The following is a 24117-nucleotide window of genomic DNA, read 5'->3' on the forward strand; positions in this document are numbered from 1 at the left end:
TAGAGAGATTATACAGAGGAAAAGTATTCATTTCTTCACTGAAAAAGAACTGAAATCCTGGGAAGTAATCTAGAAAATGGTAGCTGAATTTTCAATCATCTCTATTTAGAAGAAATCCTGCGGCAAGCCATATTGTCAGCATTGCTTCAAAATTGTAAATAATTCAGTAGAAGCAAATGTGCGGGCTTCTATTCTCTCCTCGCTTTCCATGCTGAGGTTGAATACTGAAGGGAGACATTCAAAATGACATTTGATAGGTGATTGCTTTTATGGATGTTATTTTTGTCATGAATTAACATTCATAGTAATGGAAAGTGAAATGTCAGGCTCTTGTCTGTCGAGATATGAGAATCACGAAAAGAAATCACGTTGGCTGTCATTTTTAAGAGAAAGCATTTTGGATTGTGTGACATTTACACTCTCGGCGTGTCCTGTGCTTTGTTATGAGTCTTAAAATTGGTCTAATCATTTCCACAGCTTTACGATAACAAATAAGGACACTTTCTTCAACAATTCCACGAGAAGTAGGATTGTTCATCATGTGCTGCAACGTACTAAATATGAAGATGGGAAAACAAAAATGGGTAAGACCTTAATCCAAGGCTGTCATGATGGGATTGCAAGAGGAGCTCCCCAGATGGGATATGAGCATTTGGCTACTTATTGGTCCAATAACATTGATCAAATTCTTGCTCTTTTCCCGGTTTCAGTTTCCTAGAAACTGAGAGAGTGGGAATGAGTTGTTTCTGAGGTTAAGATTTTTTTCTAGCTCTGGGTAACAAGAGCCTTTTCAAGTCTAACTTTCTGAGATTGTAAAAGCAAGAAGTCTGACTTTTAATATCAAACAAAAACCTAGCTAAGACTTCTTCTTTGGCAAGGACACAGCTTTCTGTTTAGAGTAGGCTGCTCTCCCTGTGTTGTTCCTCATTCAGTAAGACTGAAGCACATACTTTTCAGCAGAATAATTGCGGCTCCTTTTTCAGAGTCAGTCTTTCAATTCTCTTCTAAATACAGCTCAGTTTAATTCAATTCAACCATCTTTTGTTTAATGCCCACAATGTGCCAGGCACATACTAGGTGCTAGGTATAAAGTAACAAAAATGCAATTGCCCCTGCTCCCAAGAGCCCTACTTCATTTTGTTTTGCTTTTGAAAGGAAAGGAGGATTCTGTAGTGAAATGATTGGCTGTGTTATTATAATTTGCAATAATAATAATATATTTATTAGCATTTTAAGATTTGCAAAGTACCATAAATATGTTATCTCCCTTGAATTGTTATTTGTACCTTTCAAACTTAAAAAATAAAATTAAGACCAATATAAATCCACTGACTGATTGTTATTCAGAGAGATGGTCATATAAATAAGCTAGGTGGCACTAGGAATCAGAATGTCATTTCAAATCATCTTTACTGTTTCCTGAGAAAGTCACTTCATCCTTTTGTCCTCAGTTTCCTCATCTGTAAAATGATTTGGAGAAGAAAATGAGAATTGAGTATCTTTGCCAAGAAAACCCCAAATAAAGTTATAAAATCAGGCACAACTGAAATTGCACGACAAATACAGTTTGTACAACAAAAGCCTATCCTTAAATGTGATTTGAGAGACCTCAGCACTGATTGATTAAAAGAATTAGAGGGGGCAGCTAGGTGGTGCAGTGGATAGAGCATCAACCCTGAAGTCAGGAGGGCCTGAGTTGAAATCTGGTCTCAGAGACTTAACACTTCCTAGTTACTTAACCCCAATTACCTCAGGAAAAAAAAAAAGAATTGGAGGAAGTTAAGGGAGAAGAAAATACTGATTGGGAACATGGTAGCTTCCTTTATGTATTTGAAGAATGGTACTATGGGGGGAAATGGCAATGTAATACTTGGCATGAGAGGTTAAAAGAACGTACCAGGTAAACCAGTTGTTGAAAAGATCATGGTAGAAATCCCCATTTGGCCACAGATAATATTAAGTGATCTTTCAAATAACTGTGAGTTTCAGGAATATTGTTTTGAAAACTTTTAAACCTGGTTCCAGTGACTACTTTGTAAATAACCTAAACATCCTGACATTGAACACTACAGCAGAATCATAATTTGTAGGTGGCAAAAAATAAGATCTACAGTCTTTATAAATCTGGAATGAAAAAAAAAGTATTTTGTTGAATTATGTGATCTTAATAAGAGAAGAATTCTTGAAACATGGCATTTTCTCTCTTTTACCTCTTCTTTTTATCTTATTCTCCTTTATCTATAAATCTATTCTAGATTTATAACCAATTTGCATAAAATATTTTGGGTATGTGATCTCTTAAAATGGTCTCAAAATATTTTGGAAATAGATTTATTTGTTGAATATTACAGTGTTAAGCTAGGTGTTCACTAAGCTATTTTAGATTCATATAAAATTAAATGAAGAGGACATTAATTTATTCTCATGTAAACATGCTAAATTTTGCCCATACTAATATTGGCACTTTGATAATCACTGGGAAGGAATGACAGTAATGTCAATGTAATGTGGCTTCTGACATCTGATGATCAGGATTTGAGGTATTATACATATACACAGACAAATATAATGCAAATTAAAATATTCAAAATAGAAGAAATAGGAGAAATTCAAATATTCTAGAAGACCTGTGATCTCAACGATTTGGGAATTTTCTCCAGTTTTGAGAACCAAAACCTAACCATAGCATGTCCTAGGTGACCTTTGTCACCTATGGTTTTAGCACAATTCATTTCCTTAACATATTCCTTGATTCCTTTCATAAATTCATAAAGGAAAGGTTTAGGGGTGGGGAAAGAAAGTGCCATGAAATCAAATATGAAAAACTGTGTCCAGACAGAGGAAATCAGGGAAGATATCATAGAAGAGGGAGCAGTGGAACTGGGACTCTGAGGCTATTTATTCATAAGGTAAAGGAGGGCATTCTCAGTTTAAAAATTAAAAAAAAAAAAACAAAGTGAAAACAAAGACAAGGAAATAGGAAAGTATGAGAAAGGGTCGATGGAGATAATTTTAAAAAATCAACTTTGGTGGCAATCCAAGGTATATCATGAGTGATACCATGGGCTTCTACTGAGAAAGGTAAGTTGGCTATTAAACATAAATGATATTTTCTGACCCAATATGGTCAAATATGTTTACTTAGTCCCTCATGTCTTCTGATTAATAATGGCAATATCATGGCCAGACTGAACTGCTTCATTGCCATTGTCTTTTGTAACCTTAATAGTATTATTTGGATTATTTTAAGGGTTTCAAGCAACTGTACCATGAGATTACCCTTCCGCAATTCCCATTCCTTTCCCATCCCTTAGAAGTAGATAGCCATTGATTTAAGAAAGTCTTCCAGTTGGTACATTGACTGACTTTCTTCTCTATCTAGGTATCAATAAACTTTTAAACAATGGTACCTACGAAGCATCCTTTCCTCCTCATGAGGTAACTTCAAATTCCATGTTATTATTTGTAAAACCTGCATGATGTAGTGACAATTTTTTTTAAAATCCAATAATGTAAAATGTGTTCTTCTATGTAGCAGCTTGAGTTCTCATCCTACCGCAAAACTTTGATTTATCAGATTAAATGATTTGAAAGGAGTTAGGCTAGTACTCTAGCTTGTAACTTTTTTAGTTGTTTGTGTGTTTTACTATAAAATCTGCTTTGTTTCAGTCTTTGATCAAGGGAAGTCAACAAAAGTTTGTGAAGTATCTGTTGGAGTGGAGCACTGTGCTTAATGCTAGGTATTCAAAGATGGAACAAAATAAAAAGACTACCCTCAAAAGGCTTACATTCCAGTTAGAAGCAAAAGTGATTTATTCAAAAGGAAGGAAGATTCAGGCAATAGGGATTCATTGAAGGGCTTTGAACAGAAACTTGGCAGGATATATTTGCACAAAAATGAAGCCAGCAGCAAGATGAAAGAGGGATTGGAGGAAGGAGAGACTTGAGATTGGCCAGATGGTTAAAAGGATATTGTATGCAGGGAATGAGCTATTTATTTATATACCTGATCTCATATATTATGTAAAAGAAATATTAAAACTATATATAAAACAGTATATATAATGTAAATATAAACAATATGTATTTTTTGTTTGCTAGATGTTGCTATTTATGTAAGTACCTATATGTATATATTGCTGTATGTGTGTGTGAATATATATATATATATATATATATATATATACACACACACACACACACACACATATATATATATATAAACTATATATACACATATATACATGGCAGGTATATGTGTATATTGATGTACATATACATAAAGATGCCAATTCAGTGAATATTTCCTGAAGAAATCATATGTCATTTCTTCAGGAAGTTTTTATTGAATCAGCACTGATTGAATACCAGCTTGGGGAGGTAGTGTTGCCATTTGGGGAAGAGGCCACAAGCTAACCAAGGACTGAATATACTAAGCTAGTAAAAATTTATTAAATTTATTTTACATGAAAATCTCTTCTAACTGTTGGGGGTACAAATGTCAAAATAAAACAAACTAATAAATAAAAAAACTGTTCTCTAGGAATTTATATTTTTCTGGAGGGATGCAAGGTAGATACAGCTAAGTAAATACATGACCATTTGAAAAGAGGAAAAAAAGACAATTATGGAGAATAAGAATAATTATACAAATAAGAACTATTTAATAATAAATGATTTGAGATTAAAGTCATCCATTGGTATATTAGATGTGCTGTAATTACATGAACACAAATGACAGACACAGGGAAGGAGTAAACAAATAGAACTCCTGAAATGTGACTCAAAGGGAAAATAATGATTCCTTTCCAACTGAAGAAGCCTTTTGTTGAAAATCTTTTGACTACTTTGATTCCATTTTCCTTCCTCTTTAAATCAAACATTTTGAAAATGGAAATTTTTGTTTGATGATTGCCACAACACAGAATCTCAAGGCCATTATTCTCAAGGGCAATATCAGTAGCAGATAGAAAAATGAATAACTGAGGGAGGATCACTTCCTCTCCACATGGACACAATGGCATACACAACTCACAATAGAACCGAATCCTATACCCTTTTTAGCTTATGCGTGAACTGCATACATCATGATGGATTCTCTCTAAGATGTTGGAACTCGAGGGGATGATCACTTTTGACTCATATAGAACATTGAGAGATTAATGACCTAAGTTAGTTACAGATACTCAGAGAACTGTCTGTGGTGGGAAATAAACCCCAAAGTACCAATCTGACAATAGTCTACTAAGATAATTTTCTTCCAGGTCAAAAAGTAACAGACTACCACCTAACAGGCAAATCCATCTTTTTTTCCATCTTATTCCAGCTGATTTATATTATATTAATATGAATTATGAAACACAGTCTTTGAGAAGCCACAAAAATGGCTAAAACAAAATTCAGGGTAAAGACATATGAATATAAGCAGTCTGTAGCTTATAATCAATAAGGAGGTGATTTTATTTTTTCACCTCCAGTTCAACAAGGTAGTTGGAGATGTGTAAAATATGGTCTAGCTCCCCGGAAGTCCTCAGAGTCAGCCAGTCAGGATAAATCAAAGTCCTTGGTCCTTTGAGGGAGAAGTGAAGGAGGCAAGCTGCCATGCGGCTTGTCAAAGATGTATCCTGGATTCTGGAGTCCGGAGTCTCCAGCCTCTCTCCTCCCCATCCTGCCACCAAGTGACTCTCACTCTCTTCTTCTGCCCTCCAATCCAATCCAATCCAATAGGATTATTGTATTACCAAACATTCAGCAAGCACCAATAGTGAGGAGAGCCATCATCCAAATTTATGCTAATAGAGCCATTGTCTCACATCAGATAGGTAGCCTGAAGTACTCCGTCGTCTGATTCAGAGTTTCAGCCCTCTACAGAGATGTGAAAACCTTCAGTCATCCGACTGACTGCTAAGATCCAGTAACAAATTGAAAGGCAAAAAAAAAAAAAAAAAAAAAAAAAAAAAAAAGGAAATCGGTGTCAGACTTTTAAAAATCCAATTCTTGGGCTATACACTAACATTTTAGGACTTTAAAATCTCCTTCAAGATCACTTTGCCCAACTTCTTCAGTTCCTAAATGACTAGAAGAGCTCAGAGAGTAATAGAGAGGTCAGAGATTGATGCAAATTTGTTAGTATTACATAGCTGATCCATTTCAAGTCCTTATCACCTAACGGCTTCCCTACTCCTTATAAATAAGCCTTTTTGTCATTCCCCGCCCCCCCCTGCACCTCTCCCTCACCATCTTAAATTAATTAATTAATAGCTCATATAATCTTGCTGTCCCCTCTATCTATCATTCTTTCTCTCCTCTCTTCTGGTCAACCTTGAAAAACATGATTACAATAGTTGACATTCCTTCCTTTTGTCTCATCTCACCGTAATTCCTTGCAGTCTGACTTCCAACCTCATCATTAAATTGGAACTGCTCTGTATAATGTTACTATAATCTCTTTAAGTGCCAAATCCAATGACCTTTCCCTGGTGTTCATCTTACTTGATCTCCCTGCAGGCTCTGATGCTGTTTATTACCCTCTTCTCCCTGATAGTATCTTCTCTCTAGGTACTCATGATAGTTTTAGTGCTTCTCTTCTCTATCTGATGGCTGCTTCCTTCTCTATCTTTGCCAGATCTTTGTCTGCATCATCACAGATTAAATACGGAGGTCCCCCAAGGCTCTGTCCTGGACTTTTTTCTTTTTTTCCTTCTGATCTTATGGCCTACCTTGGTTTTAATTATCATTTTTAAGCAGATGACTCTCATATCTCTGTGTTCAGTTCTGACCTCTTGCCTGACCTCTAGTCTCACATCTTCAACCATCCTGTTGGACATGTTAAAATAGATGTACTAGATGTAGACTTCATAAATTCATCAGAACCCAACTGACTGTTACATTTCCCCCAAAACCTTCTTTTCTTCCTAACTTTTCTATTGTTCAGATCATCATCATCATTCCAGGGATCAGGCCTCCAATTCAAGGGGCCATAGTTGACTTATTACTCTCTCATTTTCTCCATATCCAATCATTTGTCAAATCTTACCATTTTTACCTCTGTGACATCTCTTAAATGCATCCCTTTCTCTTCCTTGACCCTGCCATTACCCTCCTGCAGGCCATCATCTCTTCATACTTGGCCTGTTGTAGCAACCTGCTAGCAGGTTGGTCTGTCTCGGGTCTTTCTCTACTTTACTCCATTCTTCACTCAGCAATCAAATTATTCATTCTAAAACATAGGTCTGACCATATCATCTATCTAGTCAGTTAATTTCTTTTTTAAAGTTTTTTAATCATAGCTTTTTATTTACAAAACATATCCATGGGTAATTTTTTCAGCATTAACACTTGCAAAACCTTCTGCTCCAAATTTTCCCTCCTTCTCCCCACTCTGTCCCCCAGATGGCCGGAAGTCCAATACATATTAAATATGTTAAATCCAGTCTATGTAATAGTTATCTTGCTGTACAAGAAAAATCAGATCTAGAAAAAAAAAAAAAAACTCTAGTCAGTTAATTTTAGAGGCTCTCAATTATTCCAGGAATTATCTTTGTCTTTTAAAGCCCTCTATAATCTGGTCCTCCTCCTACTTTTCCAGTCCTCTTGCATCTTACTCTTTGGCATGTACTCTGCAATCCAGTGACACTGGTTTCCTTATCACTACTCAAATAAGAATCTCCATTTCCTTCCTGAGGTCATTTTTCACTGGTTGTTTATAATGTTTGGAACTCTCATCCTTTTCATCTCTAATTCTTCTCTTCCCAGGCTTCTTTCCAAGTCTGAACTGAAGTTTCATCTTCTACAAAAGGCTTTTCCCCCAGTGCTTCTTAATCTTAGTATTTTTCTTCTAAGATAATCACCAATTTACCATGTATATTTCTTTATTTCTTTGCCCAGAATTTAACACATCATCTGACACATAATAAGTAGTATTTATTAAATACTTGTATCCAATATATATATATATGTATATGCATCACACACATTCATCTGTGTGTATAGCTATACATATGTCTACACATATATACCCTCACAAAATAAATACAGAAATCTAAGATATTTTGAAAAGGAAAGGCAAAGTAGAATTCCTATTTTCAGGGGTACCCGGGGTACCCAAAGAGACAAAATCATGGCTCTTTGGTGCATTGAAGTACTGGTGATTGTGTAAAAGCAAATTCAATTAGAGATGGATAAGGAGATAAATGGGGTATTTTGTGAAGATTCTGCCAGACTCTTCTGGGTACTTAGAAAAACTTAAAAACCTGATGGCACTGGTCCTTCATTTATTTCTCAAATGTCACTTCAGACACATGACTTTCCTTTTCATCACCACAAGGATTATTACCTGCAGTACTAAAGCATATCCACTATGATTAAGGCTTTTGTGGGCTTAGAGTTTGGTTTTTCATTTTGTTTAGTTTAGATTTTAACCAAAATATAAGAAAAGGGAGAAAGCTTCTTAAAGTAACTAGACAAGATATGTTTATTGTGCCTTGAAGACAAGTCTTTGGGTTTTTGAATATTGGTGTTATATCACACACAAACACACACACACACACACACACACACACACACACACAAATGACTAGATGTGGGGTCTTGTCCGAACCCTTGTAATTTTTAGACCCTCACTTTCTTTATGTGTGAGGTAAGATAAAGATGCTAGAGAGTATCCACCTGAGTTCAAATTTGACTTCAGACATTTATGTATCTGTGTTTGCCTCATTTTCCAAATGAGCTGGAAAAAGGAATCACGAACCACTCCAGTATCTCTACCAAGAAAATCTAAATGGGGTCATAGAAAGTTGGATGTGACTGAACTCAGTAACAAGAAGTCCACTTGCAAATATAACTTCTTTTGTAGGGGGTGATACAATTTGAAGGAAAGAAGAAGGATTGATTGTCAGGGGCTGTACTTGAGTAAGAGGCTGATTGTTTTAAATGTAATTCATTGATCTGGAAGACAAGAAAGCAAAAGTATTAGAAAAGAAGATTGTGTCAAGTTGTTTAAACAGAGAATCTACGTTTCCTTTATTTATGGAAATGTGCTATATATTGTTTTCTTGCATGTGTTTATGATGCTTCTTAGGAAAGAGAGATCATATAGTAGAAAGTCAGTCTTAGAAGAGACAGTCACATCTTGGTCCCCACAGCAAGGTTATCAGTTAAGGACAGCTGGGTTGTTATTGGTAACTAATATGTGCCAATAGGCAGGAGAATACATGTATTCCCAGGTTAGATGGGAAAACGAACAAATGAATGAAAAGTGTATTGACTGTGTGCCGGGCACTGCCCTCCATGTTGGGGATAAAAATACAAAACAATAATAAAGTCCCTCCCCTCAAGGTCCTTAAATTCCAGTAGAGGAAGACAACATACATGGCAAATGATATCCAGGGAGTGTTTTGGTCAGATGGAATGGTGACTGGAGTGATGGAACACACACATATATATATATATATATATATATATATATGTGTTATATGATATATAACTTCCAAGAATGATTTTGTTCTCGAACTACAATTGAAAGATAGAGTTGTAGTGAGGATACGTGCTATATCAAGGTACAATGATGAATGAGATGCTTCATCATGGGACCTGGGTCCAGGAGTTAGGAATAAGCATCCAAAAGACCATATATATCTGGAATATTTCCAAACACACTGTCTTTCCATATCTATGGAAGTAACAAAAGGAAATTACTTAATTTATCATAATTTCCAGCTTAAACACATAACATTTGGCATTATTTCCTTTTATACAAACATTAATTTGTATAATTAGTTGAGATTTAATTGCAATTAATTGAGATTTTACTGTATTCAGTCCCCTTTACAAACAGGCTAGCCTCTTCCCTTCAAAAAAAGTACATGTTCAAAAGAAATTTCTTGAAATGGCATAAATTTGTCTTAGCTCTAGGCCTTGGACCTTAGTGAGGAAGAAAAGTTTATGACTAACCCATAATTCCATCTTTTTAATCTAATAATCGCATTGTAGAGACAGCATGATATAGTGGAAAGACTATGTATCTGAGAGTTGAGGTCAGAACCCTTGGATTTGAATCTTGGCTCTGCTGTTCACATCCTTTCTAAGTAGTTTAACCCCTCTATGCCTGCTTCTCCATCTATACAAAGAAGAGGCTGCATTTGATGAACTTCAAGGTACCTTCTAGCTCAAGATCTTTTGCAGCTTGATCCTTTATCTCCTTTACCTGGTTGGAAAGCAAGAATAGTTTCACACATACACACACTCACACACTCACGTACACTCACACACACATACATAGAAAAAAGCTCTCAGCTCCTTCTACTAGCAAGGGGCTCTGTTTTCTTTAAAAAGAAAAAAAAAACACTCCTGTCCAAATGGTTTATAACATGGATATTAAATAAATGCATTGACCCTTCAACTCTGAAGTTCTGTGAGAAAAGGGATGAATTAAGATTTACATCTTTCACTAGATAGATGGTCAGTTAACAAGCATTTATTCAGTACACATGATGTTCTAGGTGGTGTTAAGCCCCCAAAATATAAAGAAAGGTCAAAAAGAAACAATTAATTACTCAATCTCAGGTAATTCATAATCTAATAGAAGAGAACACATAAACATGTGTGTCCAAACAGGAGATACGTACATACATGTGCAGATATACATTTTTGTACATACGTGTGTATATAAAATTTCCTCAAAAAACAAATGGAAAACTCCTAGAATTCTGTGAAACATGTTATTCTCCCAGATGGTTCAATGCTTCTGAATTCTTCTTATCAACTCTAATAATCTTCAGAATTATTGCCCAACTTTCAAATGAAAGGTTGCAATATTTCCTCTTCACACAAACATTTTCCACCCTAAAAAATAGCAGCTTCCTTAATCAAGGCCTAAGGTGCTCTAAACTTTGAAGACAAAAGCATATTTTATTCTAAATGATACAGATCTGTCTCAAAGAATTTTTAAAGGACCTTAAATTCCAATTTAAAGGCCAGTGAAGGGGATACCTGGAAAGTAGTTCCTAACTCATTTCTACAAATGTGCATCATTTATAAAATTGTAAAAGTCAAAAAATAAAACTCTGATGCTATTCTGTTTCTCATTTCACTCACATGGTAGGTGACTATTCATCATTTTATTTTTCTTTAGGGAAGCTACCAGAGCAGGCACCCGATTAAAACTCATGGAGCCAAGAACCACAGACATCTTCTCTATAAGCGCTGGGCCTGCTGGGGAATGTGGTATAAATATCAGCCCCTCGACTTAATCAGGTACTAAGATATTTTCCTGATAATTGTCATCTCAGATCAAAATCTTATGTTTACATTAGAGCAATTTCCAAAGATGAATAAATGCTATCCTTAAACTCATACCAAAAAAAATTTTTCTTTTGAGTTTGTTGAGGTTTTTTGTTTTGATGTTTGTTTGTTTTGTTTTAGTATTTATAGATTTATTAATAACTTTTGAAATATTTCCTTTTATCCTCACAAAAATCCAGGAGGATAGGGGCTATTGCTATTTATATTTTACAGTTGAGGAAACTGAGGCAGAGTTATATAATATATATATATATATATAATATATATGTATAATATATATAAATACTACATTTGTAGGTCTTCTAAGTGTAGCACTCAGTCACCTAGCTCCCTCTACAAAAGAACATTTTCCAATTGTTATTCTTATTTTGATAGAACTTTGGTGATTTATAGATAATTGTTCTGGGCCTACAAGAGACATCAGAAGACCTTTTCTTATTATATATACATCCCATATATAAATGCCCAGGGGCATTAAGTAGCTAAGCTCATAATGGAAGTGAGTTTCAGACTCAAAATTTGAAACCATGGCTTTTGACTCCTTAACATTGGAAGCATTGGGTTTGGCCAAGAACATGTGGGTTCAATGTGCAACTTTATAATAGCTGGTATTCATATGGCTCTTGACATTTTGCAAAATATTTTCTATGTATGATCTCATTTGAATTTGCATAACCTCATGAGGTAGGTAGTTCAGGTATTTTACAGATAAATAAACTGAGGCACAGAAAAACTCAGTAATTTAACCATGATCATACAGTTAGCGTTAGAAATGGGATTTGGTCTGGGGACTGTCTTCATTCCAAGTCCATACTGTAGTTATTATGAGCCTGCATCTCCCTTCTCCAAAATACACACACATCGCCTTTAAGGTTGGTTCTCTGGGTGTTATTTCACAGATAATGAAATCTGGGATGAGTCAGAGGGGAGTATAAGAGCCTTCATTGTTTTTGATTCAAAGAACTATAGTCTGTCTGTAGACACAGAGAGAGCTTCATGACCTTGAGCAAGACAATCATCTTCCAAGAACTGTCTACTAAGTCACATATAGAAATCTGTTGGGGTGGGAGTTATCATCTGACGAGATCCCCATCTCTTCCCGTAGATATCCCAGATGCTCCATACATTCACTCATATGTTTTTCAAATTAGAAAGTTTTCATTAATTAGTAGCAGGAGGTGAAGGAAGAAGGATGTTCTACAATTTTTTTAACAAAATATCAGAAATATTCAGGTGGGTTTTTTTTAATTATTCAGGCTTAATTACATACTTAGGTGGATGTAATGGCAGGATACTCTAATTTGATATGGAAATTTTAATTTTTAGTCTTAGAAAGTAAACAACTTTTACAAATTCTGACTTATTCATTCAGGCGAGGACAATCTTAATTTATGTTGGGACAACGGCATATAACAGAATAAAGGGAACTCTCTGGATGAGGAGTAAGAGTACCTATTCTTGATCCTGATTCTATTACTAATGTTTGTGGTGTAGTGCTAATCAATGAACACCTCTAGGATGTTTTCTTACTCTTAAAATGAAGGGTTTGAACTGAATGACATTCTTAGTATTTTTCAGTTTTAAATCTCTGAGCTGGTACTTTCCATAAATGAAAAACTTCAGAGATCCTTCTAAAAACTTAGTTTCTGTGATTCTGATTCTTCACTCATAGCATTCTAACCTTTGACATATATGTGTGTGTGCATGTATACATATATATCTATATTGTGATCAATCAATAGATATAGAACTGGAATGAAGAGGGGAAAAAGATAAAAGGAGAGAGAGAAAGAAAAGGAAAAGAGAAAGAGATGAGAGAGAAAAAGAAGATATTTCAAGATATTTCTTTTTAATGTTCTTATTTTGATAGAACTTTGGTGATTTATAGATAATTGTTCTGGGCCTACAAGAGACATCAGAAGACCTTTTAGACCCATCATCTCATATTTGAGCATAGATCATATCTATATAGCAAAAAGGTGGATGGAAAAGAGTAGGAGTCACACTCAGATAAAGTTGGGGATGATTTGTATTTCCTCAGTTCTTGGCATTTAGAATAATAGGGGACAACTATTGATTCATTTTTTTGTTACTCTAATCATCCTGTTTTCTTTAGGAATAGGCATGAATATTTTATAAGTAATTTTCACTTGAACTTCATCTTCTTATCTCACCACCACCAGAAAAATAATTTGTATATGAAAATTACACTTTTATCAAGTCATGCAACTTCAAACTTACTTTGAAAAAGTTACTACTTAAATCAGTTTTTTTTCTCTCTTTCATTCTTTGCATAAAAGCTGTAAGTTCACATTACTGCAGATAAACATTTCAGTTCATTTCTTTCCAAGGCAATTGTGATTTTTTCTCAGCTGCTTTTCAACCATGGGTACCCTCTTACCCTCAAACCAATACAAATTCCAATAATCTCCAGTAAAAGTTACAGATAACCCTTAAATGAATTCATATTTATATTTCCCTTCAATATAATAGGCAGAAAGAATACCCCACTTAAGAGGTCCCTTGTCCTTCCTCCCTAAAACCAAAAGGAACCTCAAAATAAGATGTAACCCAAAAATGTGCATTATGTTTGTGGAGTGGATCTAATATAATATCTTAATACACTGAGCCTTAGATTTCTAGAGGAAAATAATCAATGCATGATAAAGGAGTAAACTATTGATGGACATATAAAACTAGAGCTATAAGGGAGCTCAAAGATTATCTAGTCTGAACTTTTTAATTTTACAAATATGGACACCGAGACTAGGAAAAATCAATTGACTTGACCAAAGTCAAAAGCTATTAGGTGGTAGAACTGGGATTTGAATCCAACCCAGGCGTTCTTACTTCAAATCAAGCACTTTCTTCCCTCACTTCCCTTTCTCCTACATTCCAGGTGATTGATTACCTATGAACCATGTAACCTTTGACATTCCTACAATCAATCAACTAACATTTATTATATACTGATCACTTAGCTGAGTGTTAGGTCTACAAAAAAAGGCAAAAGGTAGTCCCTGCTTTCAAGGACTTCACCATCTATTAGGGGAAATGATTTAAAAAATACTGATTTTCAGGCAAAAAAACTCATAGAATAAATTAGAGATAATCAACAGAGAAAAGGTCCTATGGTTGAGGACAAAAAATGCTTCTTGCAAAAGATGGGATATTGGTTGAGACCTGGAAGATGCTGGAAGGCAGGGATGAGGAGGGAAGAGAATTCTAAGCACAAGGAACAGGTAGACAAAATGCTTCGGGTCTGGAGTTGGAGATTACATGTCAGGACTATTGTCAAGGAAGCCAGTGTCACTAGAGTGGAGGAATTAAAAGAATATAAAGTATAATAAGACTGAAAGTTATAAAGGGCCTTGAAAGCTAAATTCTTTGATTCTTTAAATTTTCTGATAACATTTTATTTTTTTATAATAGCTTTACATTTTTCAAATTACATGCATGCAAAGATAGTTTTCAACACTTATCCCTGCAAACGTTGTGTTGCATATTTTTCTCCGTCTCTCCTTACTTCCCCCTTCCCTTAGATAGCAAGTAATCCAGTATAGATGTGCAATTTTTAAAAATACATTTCCATATTTATTGTGCTGCATAAGAAAAATCAGAGGAAAAAAAGGAAAAAATGAAAAAGAAAAAAATAAGCAAGCAACAACTAAAAAAAGGTGAAAATACTATGTTGTGGTATGCATTCAATCTCTATAAGCCTCTTTCTGGATGCAGATGGCTCTCTCCATCACAAGTCTATTAAATTGGACTAAATCACCTCTGACCTTACTTTCTTTTTTTTTTTATTTTAAGAATCTTTTTAAAATTTTAATAACTTTTTATTGACAGTACATATGCATGGGTAATTTTTTACATTATCCCTTGCACTCACTTCTGTTCTGACTTTTCCTTTCCCTTCCTCCACCCCCTCCCCTAGATGGCAGGCAGTCATGTTAAATATGTTATAGTATATCCTAGATACAATATATGTGTGCAGAACCGAACAGTTCTCTTATTACACAGGGAGAATTGGATTCAGAAGGTAAAAATAACCTGAGAAGAAAAGCAAAAAATGCAAACAGTTTACACTCATTTCCCAGTGTTCCTTCTCTGGGTATGGCTGATTCTGTCCATCATTGCTGATCTTACTATCTTAAGAGAATTTAGAAGCTGTGTGGTTTAGTCAAAATCTTTGGATCCTAGAGTTTTAAGTTCAAAACTCAGCTATGTGGCATCGTACCACATGGATGACTTTGAATGAATCAGTTAAGCTCTTATGGCCCCACTTTCTTCAAACATACATTTAGATTAGATTGTCTCTAATGTTCCTTCCACTTGTCATCCTGTGAAATGGTTGACATCCATGAAAATATTCATTGAATCAAATGATCGTGATGATGGAGTTACAGAGAATAGGCAGAGAAATATCTCCTTTAAAAGTAAAACTTGGGGAGAGAGGAGAAGCTAAAAGGGGAAAGAGAAGAAATATCCTCAACAAGAGAATTTCCCTCCCTTTAACTCAGAATCTGGGAAATACTTTAAAATCTTCTGTATCTGCAGTTCAGTAACTACTGGGATCAAACCCATGTTCTGGGCGCTCCAATAGTTGAGACCAAGGAGGATATTAGGAAGAGAGGTCCCATGGAGCCCCTATTTGTGCAGGTTCTTGTCTCCTCTCTGACTAAAAGCACCAAGCAAAGGATCTCACAAGTTACAAACCAATTTTAGGGAACCTTGGAGCTGAAGGGCACCTTAAGGATTACCTCATTTCACCCTCTCCCTTTTTATAAAGGAGGAAGCAGTGTCCCAGAGAGGGCTGACAATTTTCCTGAGTGCAAATAGCTGTCAACAGTAATTGTCAAAGTTGGGAGCAAGAACCTGGTCTCCTGACACCCAGTCCAGGGGTTTGGGTTTTTTTTAAGAATTCAATCGGCCTTGTGCTCGTTAACAAACAAGGAGAAGCGGATGTGTCATACCATACAATTATACATAATGAGAACAAGAGGGAATTGAGCAGTTCTTTTAATTCCTCTGTGCTAAGTCATGGCTATATAAAGGATGTTGATGGGAAATGGGTGGCTTTCAAACAACAGCTTACCCTACTCTAGCTTTTTTAAGGTTAACAAGTATGGTTTTTCCCCTGTGTAATCACTAAGTAAGTTAGAAAGAACAGTAGAGAAAGCTGTTTGCCATACTCCTCCTGACAATGATTAATTCGGAGTCAAGAAGGCCGAGTTCAAGTGCCACCTCGGGTATTTAATAGCTATGTGGTTGTAACATTAGTCACTGGATCTGTCTCAGTTTCATCATCTGTTAAATGGGAATAATAGCAGCATCTACCTCACAGAGTTGTTGTGAGGATCAAATAATCAAAATAAAATATATGAAAAAATAATATGGTAATAATATTGCAGACTTCAAATGTGATATTTTTATTGATAACATCTAGTATTTATTAAGCACCCACTATGTACCAGGAACTAGGCTACGTGCTTTACAGATATCATGTCACAGTATTTCACAATAATTCTGGGAGAGGGGTGAAATTATATTCCATTTTATAGATGAAAAATCTGAGTCATAGACAGGCTGAATAATTTTCAAAAGGATGTAGAGTTAATCCATGTCTTAGGTCAGATTTGAACTCAGGGACAGGATCTAGCTCTCTGTCTACAGAAGCACTTGCCATCATCAGCTCCATCTGCAAGGATTCATGGGTATATGCTCTTGTTCTAACTATCTTGACAGCAGCCTACTGCACTTTTGTCTTTAAACCCCTGTCCCCTTTTAGACTCTTTTAGAGTACCTGTCACATTGTAGGTGCTTAATAAATGTTTTCTGACCGATTGACTACTAGCTTCTACTTAACCTAGAATTCTAGACCCGATGCCATTAAATTTGCAACATTATTTGATAAACTGTTTGCTCTTCCATGCAGGCGCTATTTTGGTGAGAAGATTGGTCTGTACTTTGCTTGGTTAGGCTGGTACACCGGCATGCTGATTCCTGCCGCCTTTGTGGGATTATTTGTTTTTCTCTATGGAGTATTTACCATGCACTCCAGCCAAGTAAGGTAAGTAATTGGGGTTAAGTGACTTGCCCACATGGTTAGGAAATCTGAATTTGTGTGTTAAGTGTCTTCAGTTAAATGTCTCTTTTGAACTCAGGTCCTCCTGACTTCAGAGCTGGTGCTCTGTCCACATCTAGCTGCCCCAGTATGGTTATTCTTAGTGAGCTGTCTCACCCAGTATGGGTGGCCATGCTCATCAGTTCATAGGATAGTACACTGAGAAGGCACCTAGCAAAGTGCCTCTGTTCTTAAAAGGAGATAACTAAGCCCCCAGAAGTCAAGACTCACTTGAGGTTATTTAAGCAGTATAGATAAGAACCAAGTTTGAACCTCATTCCCCTTGGGAGGACCTCAGCAGAAAGGCAGAAGCTCCACATTGTACTCCCTCAGCTAATGCTGACCCTATATGGACAAACACATCTTTCTGAGTCTCGATTTCTTTATGTATAAAGTCAGTATAATAATGATGACATGACCCAGCTCACAAGATGGTTGTGCAGAAAGATTTTTTCCAACCTTAAATTACTTATATGTGACAACCATCATAACGATCACCGTCACTATCATCATTAATCAGCCAGCATTTATTAAATGTCCACATTTTCCAGGCTCTGTGCTAGTCACAGAGGTTATAAAAATGAAATAGAAAATAATTCCTGCATTCAAGGTGCTTATCTTCTATCATCATCATTAGCTACCTCATCAGATTGCTAGGAAGAGGATGCTTTTTAAGTCATAATGCCATCTAGTATCACATAAAGATGAATTACTATTATTATAATAACAGTCAAACATTTTATAAATGTAAATGACTATGTGCACCTAAGTGATTATTATTACTATTACATCATGACTTTTTATAGATGAACTGCATAGAGATGAGGTCTTTTTAGGGTTTCAGTCATAAAACCCCAAACTAAAATAAACCATCCCAAATAAACCAGCACCATAGGAAACCGAAATCTACTTTATAAAGATTAGTGCTTGAGCAAACGTGCATCTTCAAGGGGCAGTTGAGTTTATCACACTAATGCTGAAATGCAGCTTAAATATTTTCTGCTCATCTCATTACTTATAATTCTAATCTACCTCTTCTCCTAGAAATTATAAAAGTTTAAAAATACAGAAGAAATCTTAAAGCTGAACTCAACCCATGGCTTTCTCCCTGTTTGAGTATGAAGATACCTTTTTAAAATGTTTGAATAGAGAGAGACAGAGAGAGAGAGAGAAAGAAAGAGATGTTATATATATAATATACATGTATATTATATATGTGTGTGCATATATCTATATGTGTGTGTATGTATGTGCATATATATATATATACATATATATATATATATATATATATATATATATATGTATATATATATATATATATATTTGTTCACTTCAATTGTGTTCAACTTCTCATACCCCCATTTGGGGTTTCCTCTGCAAAGACAGCAGAGTGATTTGCCATTTCCTTTTCCAGTTCATTTCACAGATGAGTAAACTGAGGCAAACAGTTTATTTGCCCAGGATAACATAATTATTAAGTTCCTGAGGCCAGATTTCAAGTCAGAAAGATGATTCTTCCTGATCTCAAATCCAGCAATCCACTGTGCCATCAATCTGCCTAATATATACACACACAGAGAAAAATGAATATATACATTAATATATGAATATATATCACATTATGCAAATGAATATATATTATATGTGTATATAGAGATGTCTATATTTATGAAAGTAAATATTTATATAAATAGCTTTAATAAGTAAAATCTTCATTAAGGCTTTTGAGGCATTCTACATACATACATACATAAATATCATATACACATATATTAATACATTTGTATGTATATACACATACATTTACAACTACACACATATATACTTTAAGCATATGTGTATATATGGTACAGATCTTCTATAGTAGTAATTGTAATTTTATTATTTGTAGTTTGAGAAAAATGCATTATGATAAAAAGCTATCCTGACTACCATTTATAGATCTCCTAGTCCAACTATAATTTTATAGATGAAGAAACCAACCTCAGAGGAATTAAGTGACTTTACTAGTTGACCCATGATGTCAAATGGCCACACTGGGATTTGGGCTAAGGGATCTGATTCCAAATCCATTCCTCTTTCCAATGTTGTTTTGTTTTGTCTTTTGTTTAATCATCACTGTATCAATATACATTTTTAAAGGAAAAACACACGTATAAGACACATTATATTTTGCCTCTCCAGAAATTGTTTACTTATATCATACAAAATCACTCTGAAAGTGAACTAAAGACCATAATACCATGTCCGATGTCTGTATGGATTAGGAAGCCTTGCTTGATATCCTCCCAGCCGAAGGTCAATCCAGGTCTCTTTGCTGTCTGTCTGAGGCCTGGAGAGTTCATGTGATTAGTCCATGGTTCTGTAGAGGTTAATCCATAAAATCAGGACTACAAACATCATGCTCTTGACGCCCAAGTTGGTGATCTTCCCATGGGAGTAGCAGTGTCACCATCTCTTTCTCAGGGTAACAAATGTTTAAAAATTCCACCTACAGTCACTCAGTCAATAAACATTTACTAAGCATCAAGTACTTGCCTCGTACCACGATTTATGCTTATTCTGTGAGAAAGGGACTAAGATAGTATTTCATGGAATGAAGATAAATTGGACCTAGATTTGGAAGTTGGAGTCATTGAATTAAAATCTTAGCTTAGTTACTTGCTGTGTAAGTCATCTTTGACAGTATTCTTTTTTTTTTTTTTTTTTGGTTTACTTAGTAGCATTTGCTGAATGTGTCTCGTCTTCCAAATCCCTTCTTACTGCTTAGTTCCATCATTAATTTATTGGGGGAACACAGAAATCATTCCATTTTTTTAAGCAAATACAGTTTGTTATTTATGCTAATCATATTTGCTAGCCTTAGATTTCAATTTGACAGAATTGCCAATATAGCGATCTACATAGCATTAAAAACCTACTTAAAGGACCAGCTGGAAAATCCATATTTGTGAAACTCTGTCACTGTGTCTCCAGGTTTCCTACCTTCACTCAAGAAAGTCCATCTCCCAAGATTTCTCCATGGTAGAAGATGGGGCAGGGGTCCATCCTTGAGAAATCCTAATCTTCCCCTCCAGTTGATAATCTTCTCCCCAAAGGATTGTGGTTTTAAATCAAACTTGGTTGGCCTGCAAGTTAGAAAACAAGGGGAAATATCTTGGGTTATTTTATAACATGTGATTTCTGAAAGAGCATTCAAGAAATTGAATTAGTAGTCTTTCTGGGAGAAGGATGTAAGCCAAAAGAAAAGTCTAGGGCACCCTGGGAGAGAAGCTATTGAATCCTTGTTCTAATAAAAAGCACATGAAGCTCCCCCCATCCATCCCCAAAGAAAGTTGGCAGTTCCCTTTAACCTTTAATACAAATACTTTACAAGTCTTTAGCAAACTGTTTCCTAGCTGTATTTTGCAGTATTATATGACTTTGTTATTTCTGTCACTATAATTAAGATACTGTCAGACTTTCTATTCTTCCTTAAGATAAGCACTAAGTATTTCAGCTGTCAAGATTACAGCAGGGAGAGTCTAAAATGCAGGAGCATTCTGGGTATCAGACTGATTCAGCTGTAGGTGTGCCGCGCAGGTGGAAGTGGGCTATGCCGCCTTGATCTACAATGGTGGTAATTTATTAAGAGCTTTGTTGTATGCAGAGAATCCGGTGGAAAAGAAATACAGGGGTGTTCTACTTCAAGGTCAGATGAGCTAGTGTTATGGAAATCACTTTGCAAGCCTAAAAGTTATATAATAATAGTTATGATGATGACGAAAAATGAAGAAGAAGATACGTGGATCATATGTTGAGGGCCAAGAATAAACAATGGAGAGCCTGTGTGTTCAGCTAGTATTTTCTCCCCATAAAAAGAAAGTCAGGGAGGTCTACAGCCCCCAGAGACTGGATGTTCCAGGGCTACCTTATGGAAGGTCAAGGCAAAGAGTCACATAGGCTGAGGACATATGGATGACTTGGAATCTGAATCAGTGGAAGGAAAGGACAACAACTGATGAGATCAAAGATCCAGTGAAGTCTTAGATAATTATTATATCAACTTTAACAGTTTATACAATCAGCTTAAAAACATTTTAAATCTATACATCGGTTTGACAAAACTATCTAGGAAGGATTTCTTTTTCACTGGAAGAAAGAGTAGTCCTTTTATATTTTGCATGTAGAAGATAAAATGTGGCAAACACAAATACACACACACATAATCATACACACCAATATTTCTCCAAATGTATGCTGTTTAAGTATGTAATGAAATTTGCACTTTTAATATGAAGTTTACTTACTGAACAGATATGGTTGTTTCACCATGTTAGTCTTAGCTCAAACCACAGAAATCTAAGGTGCCAGAATTTAGGATTAGAATTGGAGACATTTTGGATTAAAATTAAAATAAGAAATTAATTTAAGGTTAAAGTTAGAGTTAGAAACTAATTAACATTTAGGAATAGACCCCCTAACCCTAAATGCCTCCAATTTTAACTCTAAATAAGCCTCAGCTCTAACCCTCCAAACCCTAAATGTATGCTTCTGGTGCCAATTCTAACCCTAAATGTGCCTGTGACTCTTACCTCTGACTCCATCACCTCTAATTTTAACCCTTCTTGAGAATTAACTTAAAGTTGAATCCCTCGAATGGATTCAAATCTCTTCTTATCTTCTGTAAGCTTTTCTGACTTGGCCAAATTCTTGAATCAGAGTAGACTTCCTGAGTTCCCTGTCATTCTCCTTGCCCATCTAGATCTAAATGTTTCTCAAGTTGATAGAATGTCAGCAGATAAAAAGCAACTTCTACATTTATCAAATCCATCATCTTTGTGTATTCATCATTTATTTTGGATCATTTATTTAACTGGAGGGGACTTTAGGACCATCAGAAAAGAAGGCATCTCAGAGATTATCTAATCCAACCTCTTCATTTTACAAATGGAGAAACTGAGAGTCCAGCAAGATTAAGTGACTTGTGCATGAAATCCCAACCAGTAAGCATTTAGAGAAGGAATCTGAACACAGATCTTCAATCTACAGGGACATTATTCTTTCTTCTGTACCATGTTCTCTCCATCCATTTCAAACCCTTATTTTAAAAATAAAGAAAAAGATTGTTGACTTTCCTCACCTCACAATGGCACCGTGTCAATGCCAAACTTATCAGACAATCCCTCTGACTTGAAAGGCAGCTTTAATTTCACTCTATGACATCTCCCTCTCTCCATCCTTCCTTGCACTCCAGTTAAATTTTATGCCATTAAGCATAATAGTCCCTTTCCATGTATTAATTTCACAGAATCATAGTTATAAAGAAACATAGATCTTCTAGTTCATCCATACCCAAATATTTCTCTTGTTTTCTATTGAAGGTTGATTTTGTGTCCCTTCCCCTACCCCAATCATAAACTTTAGTTTCTTGAGTCCACTCCCTCATTTGTTAACCTTTAAGGAAAACCTTACTTTACTCAAATAGATGCAGAAATAACCAAAGCTCTTCCAATCAGTTTCTTCTTAGCTAATGGGAATCCTCCCTCTAGTGGTTATGGGAAATAATGAAAAATTGTAAAGGGCTTATAATTCCAAGTTACTTGCTTTCTTCAATTTCTGTTCTTCTACATTGGCAAGAAATGTCACATGTGCCTACAAGATGGTACACACTTGTCATAGAAATCAGTGTTCTTAAAGAATATATTGCTATGAATTGGTTTTTGAAATGCGAATCATAAAACGTGGTCCCAACTTAGGTGTCTTCATAAATATCCATTTAAATGAATAATAATATTCATTTTTCTTAATGTATTCCTTTTACTTGAAAACATAAGTATACTACCTTTTTTGCTTCTTTTAATACTTAAGTACTTAGGGTAAAAAATTCACTTTATCATTTCCTTAAGTATACTTTTCTCATATTAAATGTAAGGTACTTTCTTCAAAAATCTACTCCAAGAATTAAAATTTGCTGCTTTAGCTGAAAAAGGCTCTAGTTATTAAAGATTAATTTACACTTGGCAAAAAAGAACCTTTTTAATGTTTTATACAATTTCAAAAGCAATTTCATTTTTCTAACACTCAGGATGTGAGACTGCTCTCTCTCACTTCTCTGAATTTGCCCATTGTCTGTGCCCAGGTCTAGAATGTCATCTCTTCACATTCCTACCTATTGGAATCCTTCTCTGTCTTCAAGATCTAGCCAAGGTTTCTCTATTAAAACTTTCTTCAGCAATCAGCAATCATTTTTTTAATTTAATTTTTATTTTATTTGATAATTATAACTTTTTTTTGACAGTACATATGCATGGGTAATTTTTTACAACATTATCCCTTGCACTTACTTCTATTCAGATTTTTTCCCTTCCTCCCCCAACCCCCTCCCCCAGATGGCAAACAGTCTTATATATGTTAAATATATTACAGTATATTCTAGATACAGTATATGTGTGTAGAACCGAATTTCTTGTTGCACAGGAAGAATTGGATTCAGAAGGTAAAAATAATAGTTTACATTCATTTCCCAGTGTTACTTTTCTGGATGTAGCTGATTCTGTCCATCATTAATCAATTGGAATTGGATTAGCTCTTCTCTATGTTGAAGAAATCCACTTCCATCAGCATACATCCTCGTACAGTATCATTGTTGAAGTGTATAATGATCTTCTGGTTCTGCTCATTTCACTCAGCATCAGTTCATGTAA

General features: G+C 35.2%; 1 protein-coding gene across 6 annotated transcripts in view; it reads left to right on the top strand.

Annotated features, from left to right (window-relative positions):
- Positions 1-24117, top strand: part of ANO3 (anoctamin 3) — a 555530-nt gene that overhangs the window by 407625 nt on the left and 123788 nt on the right. For all 6 annotated transcript variants that reach the window (XM_074275261.1, XM_074275262.1, XM_074275266.1 and 3 more), the window contains 4 exons: positions 478-584; positions 3383-3438; positions 11132-11253; positions 17240-17374. In XM_074275261.1, the coding sequence (XP_074131362.1) occupies positions 478-584; positions 3383-3438; positions 11132-11253; positions 17240-17374 (420 nt within the window). The remainder of the gene's footprint in view (positions 1-477; positions 585-3382; positions 3439-11131; positions 11254-17239; positions 17375-24117) is intronic.

The sequence above is a fragment of the Sminthopsis crassicaudata genome, chromosome 6, assembly GCF_048593235.1.
Source record: "Sminthopsis crassicaudata isolate SCR6 chromosome 6, ASM4859323v1, whole genome shotgun sequence".
In the NCBI taxonomy this organism is placed as follows: domain Eukaryota; kingdom Metazoa; phylum Chordata; class Mammalia; order Dasyuromorphia; family Dasyuridae; genus Sminthopsis; species Sminthopsis crassicaudata.